Source organism: Colossoma macropomum, unplaced genomic scaffold (genome assembly GCF_904425465.1).
Source record: "Colossoma macropomum unplaced genomic scaffold, Colossoma_macropomum, whole genome shotgun sequence".
In the NCBI taxonomy this organism is placed as follows: Eukaryota; Metazoa; Chordata; class Actinopteri; order Characiformes; family Serrasalmidae; genus Colossoma; species Colossoma macropomum.
The window spans coordinates 4,432,370-4,441,515 of NW_023494810.1; the positions used below are offsets into that span (position 1 = coordinate 4,432,370).

General features: G+C 43.2%; 1 protein-coding gene across 1 annotated transcript; it reads right to left on the reverse strand.

The window, feature by feature from the left end:
- si:ch211-117k10.3 (Krueppel-like factor 15) lies at positions 1–6,126 on the reverse strand. The gene is made up of 3 exons (XM_036560118.1): positions 5,969–6,126; positions 3,419–4,435; positions 1–714 (listed from the first exon to the last, which is right to left on the reverse strand). Exons 2-3 carry the CDS (start codon positions 4,351–4,353, stop codon positions 546–548), a joined length of 1,104 nt encoding a protein of 367 aa, XP_036416011.1. The 5' UTR covers positions 4,354–4,435; positions 5,969–6,126; the 3' UTR covers positions 1–545.
- Between the last annotated feature and the right edge of the window lie 3,020 nt (positions 6,127–9,146).

Genomic DNA, 9,146 nt, shown 5'->3' on the forward strand with positions numbered 1-9,146 from the left:
AACTACAAAGTGCACCTATATAGTAAGTGGAGCTGATAAAATGGACAATGAGCGTAGAAACAAGGAGGTGCTCATAATGTTATGCCTGATCGGTGTAGATCAGACTTGCTGGGGAGCACTGCCACATCTAGAGACGTTTAGCACCATGCTTTTGCATTGGATTGCCTTCTAAAACCTCCCCCTAATCTCTTTATTTGACCTTAGTTAAAAGCAAAAAACCCACATTATCCTCCATGGCTCAGCCTATGAATTTAACACCGATGAAGAGAATGGAGCGATCAGCTAGGCTCGGGTTGGCGGCTGACACAAGCGGATTGCCAGAAATCTGCTTTGAGCTGAACAATCACATCCCTGAGATTTGAGTTAGCTTACTGTAGCACCAAGAAAGCAAACATCTGGATAAACTATTAATAAAAACAGGAGGAGGGAAGGAAAATGAAGGAAGACTGCAGCTCGCGAGCCTCTTTAGAGAGAGATCCTCTGACGTTCCCCGTTAGCCTCCAGGCTCTAGTTTGGTGGTGGCGAGAGATGGGGGTCCTGGCGCGTCAGAAGTTGGTTCTGATTAGTCTGCTCGCACGTGGGCTCCTGTGCACCTTGGTGTGTTTGGATAGGTGGTCGCTCCTGGCAAACTTCTTGTCACACATCTTGCACTCGTAAGGCTTGACTCCAGAGTGAGACCGACGGTGGCGGGACAGTTCGTCCGACCGCGAGAACCTATGACCAGAGCAGATAAACATCTAGATTAGATAGAAAATCCTGAATTTGTGGTTCTTTGGTTTGGGCTGCTACAATTAGTGGACAAAGTTGATGTCAACGGCAACGGTTACAGAAAAAACAAGGACACAAAACACCAGCAATGTAGTACCTAATTTGCATTGTGTTTTGTTCTGAATAAAATTTGAATGACTTTCATGATTTCCGTAGCCTACAAAGCCCTAGAAAGTACGCAGGTTGTTTTTGCTTTGGTTACTAGAGTGACAGTAGCTCCCCCTTGTGGACAATCTTGTTAAAATTTGAGCAAGTGAGTGAGTGCAGGAGTTACAAGCCAGGTCCAATAGGTGCTTCACATTTAACCCTCAATCGCACAGTGTTGCCTTAGGGCAACAAACTCATTTTCCTAATTTTTCAATAAAATAATACATATTTAAAGACAACAATAGGGTTAACAATAAAGGGAAGAGTTTGAGTAAGGCAACAAAACACATGTACTTGGTCATACTATCTCTTAGTGGGCACATTTAAACCTCTTTTTCAACATTCAGTAGCAATTTTTTTGTTACGAGAATTTGCAGAAATATGTTTGTTGCCTAGAAGCAACATTGTGCGACAGTGGAATGGATTTAGCCAGTCACAAGCCAGATCTCACCACTTCAGGTAACACAGCTCTGTATCATTTCTTCCCATTGTCGCACAATGTTGCCTCAAGGCAACATATTCCAAAAGGACCCCTGCGCACATTATTTCTTTTAAATGTTTTTGAATTTAACAATGGGGTCTGAAAAAAACAAATCAAGGACCATTTTATGAAAAGTGTTTGAATATATTTTTTAAATTATAAGCCATGCAGTACAGGATTAAAAACTTTCTATAATGTTTATATGACATGTGCGGCCATTCTGACAGACTGCAATACCTTACAGGAAGTGTAGGGGGCGATACGGCTTCTATTATTTCGTTGCACCATAAAAGATGTCTGTGGTGCACACCAACATGGTGTATGTTTACAGTACTGTTGCCACTGTCAAGTGAAAGGAAAACAGCAACACACTGGTTCTCAGACCACCTTTAATGCATTCAGTCTCTCCAGGGTCTGCATTTGGCCAAGGAACCGGACTTTGGACACCCCTGGCACCCTGGCATTTCTACAAGGCTCAAGTTGGCTTCTTTCTTAAGTTTTTGTTCCACCTTAAATGGAACAGCATACATTCTGGTGCCTGTACATTTAAGGTGGTACAGAAAACTCGTTCCCATGACTGTCATAACGTATTACAGTCGCTCCTGCTATCAGTAGCAGCTGATCCACAGATTGTTCAGAAGCCCCGAGACCGAGGCTTTGTCTGATGCAGCTGACCAAATCTGGTGGCTCCTCAGGCCGTACCAGAGGATGCTTTAAAGCAATGCATTTTGGGAGGAGACAGGGAACTTGCAGGGTATAAATTTGTGTGAACTTTTCGCCTCAAGTGGGTGCATCTTCTGCAGATGATCTTCATCTCTTTAAGAAAATAAAGCAGTAGATTAAACTTCTCTGTTTTATTTGACTGAAATTTAAATACTTTGCCACCACAAAGCACAGCAGCTGGTCTGGTCTTCATTTTAGGCTGAGGCTAATCCCAAACGGCCAGCCATTCTTTTACGTCCCCTTCTCGAAAACAAAGTGGACTACTTCACACACGAGACAGGAGGTGATGGAGAGACTCCTGCACTTTAATTTTCAGTTCAAATGTGACTCAAACATCCATGACTGGTTAGCACTGTTTATATGTCACGTTATCTGTGGGATACCAGTATAACGGTGTACGAGATGAAACAGTAGTATAAAGGCTTGTCAAATAATCGTAAAAAAGTCGTAAACTAATAAAATCATTAGTTACAGCCCTATTAGTAAATCATCGTGTTATGTCAATAATTAACCTTTAGAATTCACAGTTAGGACCAGCAATAATGAAAGCATGGAATGATTTTATTACAGTTATTTCTCATGTGTAGTTCATTAAAGTCTAAACTTCCAATCAATACTGCAATTGTTTTAAGTAAAAGAGGAGATATTCTATTAGTAATTAAATCTGATAGTTATTATTGTGTTAAGACTTGTCAATACAGACTGTAAATTAACCTCTTCAACTCCTTGGGACCACCAGTGGTTCTAAAATGCACTTTGTCATATTTTTTAAAACTCTTATAATAAAAGAAGCTGAACTCAGTTTTTTTTTTCTACTGAAAGTCGAACCATTTTTCCACAAATCTGGGCTATAAACTATAAACAGATGGCGTCTCTTCAGTGATCTGCTCTGTAAACATTATTTTTATAAAATAATACAAAGAGCGTCTAAGATTTTTGGCTTTCAGCAGTAAATTGTAAGCATATTGCAATATGTGTATCATAAAACACACTTTCTGTTCATTTGAGGGGAGCTTTTACAAAAATAAATAAATAAAGAAAAAAATAAAAATTTACATTTATTTCATGCAGTTACTGAAGAATTTGCCTTACGATTTGGTCACGTAAATTCAGATGGAACAACCAAAATATACCCTGAAGAATAAGAGGTTAAAAGTAAATGTAATTTTACAATGTAATAAATATGTAATTACACAATGGAAATTGAACAGTACGGCAAAGTGAAATAACTCTTGACTTCTAAGCATTAAAAAGGTTAAAAATGTGATCTGAACTGTATTTTGTGATCAAATGTTTTACCTCCAGCCACAGTCCGGCCAGCTGCACAAGTACGGCTTCTCGCCTGTGTGTCTCCGAAAGTGGGCCTTGAGGTGGCTGCTTTTGGTGTACATCTTTTCGCACCCTGGATGTGAGCATTTGTGCACCCTCAGAGTCTCTGTGGAGGGTCTGGGCGGGCGTGGAGGGATGGCTTTGACCAAGCTGGTGCCTGTTATGCCGACTGCCCTTACTGTGATTGGCAAAGGGGCGATCTTCACATACTTTTGATCTTGGCTGCCCGCCTCACCCACGATGGGCAGGAGGGTTCCTGAGGGCACCTGCGGTGAAAGCAGGGTGATGTTCTGCCCACCCTGGACGCCCAGCACCAAGTGTGCCACCCGCAGCCCGCTGGCTGGCCCAGCCTGGGAGGTCGGCTGGGGAAGAGGATCGCCAAGTTGTACGGGCTGAATCTGTAGCACCAGCGGAGCTCCAACCAGCACCGGAGCCGAGCTAGCCGCAGCGTTAGCATTCTGGCTAACAGGGGTCGCTGTGGAAGATTTGGCTTCCAGATCATTCAGCTTACTTGGGGAAGACGGCTGCTCTTCAGAAATGACCTCCAGAGACTTCTCCTCTGGGTTCAACTGATCCTCCTTGACCAGCTCCATCTTCTCCATCAAGAACTCCTCAATGTCCTCCAGAGTTGGGGAGAAGGTACTAGAAACGTGCGAGATAAAATCAGGCAAACAGGGAAGCCCGGCCACACCCAGGGCCTCCTCCGCACCCGCCGCGTCCTCCTCCTCTTCCTCCCCAGTGCTGCCACCAAGATAAGTGCCAGCATCGCCCATTTCCGGGCTGGAGCAGGAGGCCGAACTACCCCCCTCACTACCCCCTATGTCTACGAAGGGCAAGGTGACCATCACCTGGTCCTTAAGTGAATCATTAGCAGTGGTCACCGCTTTATCACTTATGGAGACCATTTGTTGCTATCCAGATTTTTTAAAGAAAGGTGGGTGGAGGAAGGGGGGAAATCTACCACCACAAGGCCACAGTTTGACAACACTGGAAAGGAATGAAAAAAGACAGGATTAGAATAACAAAATAGAGGCAATCATGTTTTAGTAACTGTTGGAGGATTTACAGTACAATTAAAGTGCACACACAGTGCAGAGCTGGATTTTCCTTTCTCGTTTTAAAATAAGAAAAGTAACAAGCTGCAAAAAAACAAGACGTTTTGAATTCATTGTTTTTATGATGTCACAAAAACCAGGGCAATATCTGCCTTCTGGACCTGCAGCAGTTTAGCCCCGCCCATAGACAATATCTGCCCCAGTTTAGCCCCACCCATAGACAATATCTGCCTTCTGGACCTGTAGTAGTTAAGCCCCGCCCATAGACAATATCTGCCCCAGTTTAGCCCCGCCCACAGGCAATATCTGCCTTCTGGACTTGCAGCAGTTTAGCCCTGCCCATAGACAACATCTGCCTTCTGGACTTGCAGCAGTTAAGCCCCGCCCATAGACAATATCTGCCTTGCAGCAGTTTAGCCCCGCCCATAGACAACATCTGCCTTCTGGACCTGTAGCAGTTAAGCCCCGCCCATAGACAATATCTGCCCCAGTTCAGCCCCGCCCATAGACAATATCTGCCTTCTGGACCTGTAGCAGTTTAGCCCCGCCCATAAACAACACCTGCCCCAGTTTAGCCCCGCCCACAAACAATACCTGCCCCAGTTTAGCCCCACCCATAGGCAATATCTGCCTTCTGAACCTGCAGCAGTTTAGTCCCACCCATAAACAACACCTGCCCCAGTTTAGCCCCGCCCATTCACGCTGAAGTTATAAGGAGTGTTTCAATCCTGGACTGCTTTTTGAATTTTTGAATGAGCACCCAATCAGAACGGAGGTCATTTACATACAGCAGTCTTAAAGGGACAGGAACAAGAACAGTCCGATCCATTCCAAGAGGTAAAGAGTGTTTGGGAAATGTAATACAGAATAAATTATGACTGATTTTGGTAAATAAAACCTCACAAATGTTATAAGGTGGCTTCGGAGGGGGTTAATAAAACACTACAATAATAGTAATAATATAATAATAAAAATTCAGTATATGATCCTTTTAAATATTTAAATAGCAAACACTTTTAGCGAGTTTAGATTCATTAAATAATTAATTTATTTATTAATTATGAGGAGGGGTCGTAGTGTATCCGTGTAAAAATGTAAACAGAATAATATGCCCGTTTCATGCACATTAAAACTGGGTGACTGTAACTCACCACGCAAAAACATACCACTGTAATGTTGCCATGTTGGTGAAAAGTGCGTCAACGTTAAAGCGCAGAGCAGCAGGCCTGTGCAGCCCGAAACCTGCCCTCGCCGAAACATCCGAGTTCACGAGCTGCTTAACTTTTTTATCCAAACACAAAACTACACGTGTCTCATGGCAAAGCACATGCCAGGTAAATAAAGCCTCTGATCGGCCCCTCTCTGCTCGGGTCCCGATAGCAGGGTCATCCACAGGCTGCCCTTTCCCGAAGGCGGGCGCGCTGCGTCGAGCGCTCAAAATACGAGTCATATTATATCGCTTTACCTTCGATCTGACACTGATTGAACCCCCGGCGGGCGAATGCACGACAGCTGGCGTCTCCCCGCGGCTCTTTTCTCGTGTTATTGTCCGGGACTGTGCCCTCCTCGTCTCGGCTCCATGTTGGCGTTTTCTCGCAGGCCCCATCACATGACGCGCATTGCAATGCACGCCAAGGCAGGGATCCAATTCCCGCGCTCTGATTGGCTGCCTTCGCGGAGGCTCGACCTAAAAGCACGGCTCTGATTGGCCCAGCCGTGGCGGTTCGTGAATTATTTATGACCAGACCCCCCTTTCCTGTGTGGAAAGCGCCACATGGAGAGCAGAGCAACAAAAGGAGCTTTCTGAGCCAAACAGCTCGGTTTCTTCGGTGTGTAGAAACATTTAGGAACATTTTGGAGCCGATTTTATGCGATCAGTCTTTATTTTGCGGTCTAGAGATGCATTCTAAAGCCGTACGGTCGTCCTGAAATGCGGAATTGGGAGGAAAACACTGGCCTGCTTCGCACATCAACTTGGCGCATGTAGCCAACTAGCATACGTATTTTAAAAGGTTTTAAAGCCACAAAATGCGAAAATACAGGTACATGCCATGAAGAGAGAGGTTTAAATATTTAAATCTAAAGAGTTAATGAGGTGTGACCCCTAGTGGTTCCACTTGTTATTGTTTATATGACACCGAGAAGTATCCACGCGTGCAATACCTCTCTGAACCTGTGGATGGCAGTAGAACAAAACTAGCAGCCCATACTGAGAGCCATGCAAAACGTATATACACCGATCAAGCATAACATTATGACCACGAACAAGGAGTTTCTACGCTTATTGTCCATTTTATCAGCTCCACTTACTATATAGGTGCACTTTGTAGTTCTACAGTTACAGACTGTAGTCCATCTGTTTCTCTGCATACTTTGTTACCCTATTCTTCAGTGGTCAGGACCCCCATGGACCCTCACAGAGCAGTTACTATTTGGGTGGTGGATCATTCTCAGCACTGCAGTAACACTGATGTGGTGGTGGTGTGTTTGTGAGTGTTGCGCTGGTCTGAGTGGATTAGACACAGCAGTGCTGCTGGAGTTTTTAAACACTGTGTCCACTCACTGTCCACTCTATTAGACACTCCTACCTTGTCAGTCTATGCTGTAGATGTAAAGTCAGAGACGACAGCTCATCTGCTGCTGCACAGTTTGTGTTGGTCATCCTCTAGTCCTTCATCAGTGGTCACAGGACGCTGCCCACAGGACGCTGTTGGCTGGATATTTTTGGTTGGTGGACTATTCTCAGTCCAGCAGTGACACTGAGGTGTTTAAAAACTCCAGCAGCACTGCTGTGTCTGATCCACTCAGACCAGCACAACACACACTAACACACCACCACCACGTCAGTGTTACTGCAGTGCTGAGAATGATCCACCACCCAAATAGTACCTGCTCTGTGAGGGTCCATGGGGGTCCTGCCCACTGAAGAACAGGGTAAAAGGGGGCTAACAAAGTATGCAGAGAAACAGATGGACTACAGTCTGTAACTGTAGAACTACAAAGTGCACCTATATAGTAAGTGGAGCTGATAAAATGGACAATGAGCATAGAAACAAGGAGGTGCTCATAATGTTATGCCTGATCGGTGTATAAGTGTGTGTGTCTGTGTGTGTGTATTATATAATACATCTCATATTTCATTATTATAATTTGTAAAGAAAAAATTCTTTATTTATACATTCATTTACCAGCAGATCAACTGTCAAAATATGTTAAGTAATAAATTTCTTATCATTTTATAAATGATAAGTATCAATAAAAGATTTATAATCCATTACAATTCATAATTCAGCAAAAAATTCAGAAGAGACACAGAAACCCAGAACCAGTATATCTCATACATAACATACATACATTACACTGTAAACATATGTTGGTTCAAGAAACAGTCAGTATATCTCACCACAATATTTAGCGTCTGAGGCAAGAAGGCAAGACACTAAAGAACCACAGTCCAGCATGGAACAAATGACCAAATAAATAACACCAAAATAAATTAAAATAGAAAATCTGAAAACATGAAACTAAGCAAACTACATATCAAAGCCAACTGCATGACTATGTACAATCAATAATGACTCATGAACAGTTTTGTGTTCATTTCTCCTATAAAATATCAAACCTGATCCACGTTCTGTTAATGAGAAGCGTGATGGAATTTGATTAAATGAAGTTCATGTTATCTTATGCCTGCACATTGCCATTCATCCAGTCATCATAATCAGATACACATTTACAAACTAAACCTTTCTCTCCAGGTAGTCCAAATCACACTTAAAGTAACTGACGAACATACTGCTTATGTGGCTGTAATGTTTCTCCATTAAACGTGCATTTACATTTAGGCCCAATCCCATTTCTTCTTTTTACCCCTACCACTTGTTTTTGAGTGTCACCCTACACCTTGAAACTGAGTTACAAAGGGGTAGTGGTTAAATTCTTGATCTATGAAATGGGACGCTCAAATTAAAATAAAAACATTGCTTTATTAACAGCTACTAGTGCTGCTCTGTAGGCGACCCAGCCCATCTTCAGTGATAGCAGAGGAGGGTAAAGTTCAGCTCCTCACTGCTGGGCTTTAGTTACATTTAGGGCATCATATGCCTTCAAAGAGGGGGGCAATTATTTATTGTCGCCCACCGCTAATTCATTGGTGATACGAACCTGAAGTCAGATATTCACCAGCTTCTTATTAGAATTTTCCCGTTCCACCTTAAGTGGTGCAGCAGTTACATTCTGGCGCCTCAGGCATCAGAACTGCTGGACTATTTAAAGTGGAACGGGAAAGTTAGCTAGCTAGCTACTGAGACATTAGCATGCTATTAGCGTTTTTTTAATGCTTGTTATGAAGAAAACGACCAAAATAAACTGAAACAACATTAAACTAAGATAATACAGTGGTTATCATAATTTTTAACAGAGAAAATTCTGATTTTGTGAGTTTCTTTGGTCTCTTGTTCAGACATCTTGCGATTTTTCTTTCTTTCTCATAACTCTGTTTTTGGAGTCTCTGAAAAACCTCCGTTTGGAGGGTCATGTAGCCATGTAGTCATGTTATTTCAGCAAAAATCAGGACACCCTACCCCTAGACGTGAACACACAAAACAGCGGGCTAAGGGCTCAGTGGTAGGGGCGAGGGGTGA

What these genes read in the sequence shown, in the direction of transcription:
- si:ch211-117k10.3 (XM_036560118.1), bottom strand. Translation starts at nt 4,353, where the DNA reads ATGGTCTCCATAAGTGATAAAGCGGTGACCACTGCTAATGATTCACTT. An exon ending in TGGCCGGACTGTGGCTGGAG is followed by an intron (nt 715 to 3,418) that starts GTAAAACATTTG and finishes CTCTGGTCATAG; the next exon opens with GTTCTCGCGGTCGGACGAAC.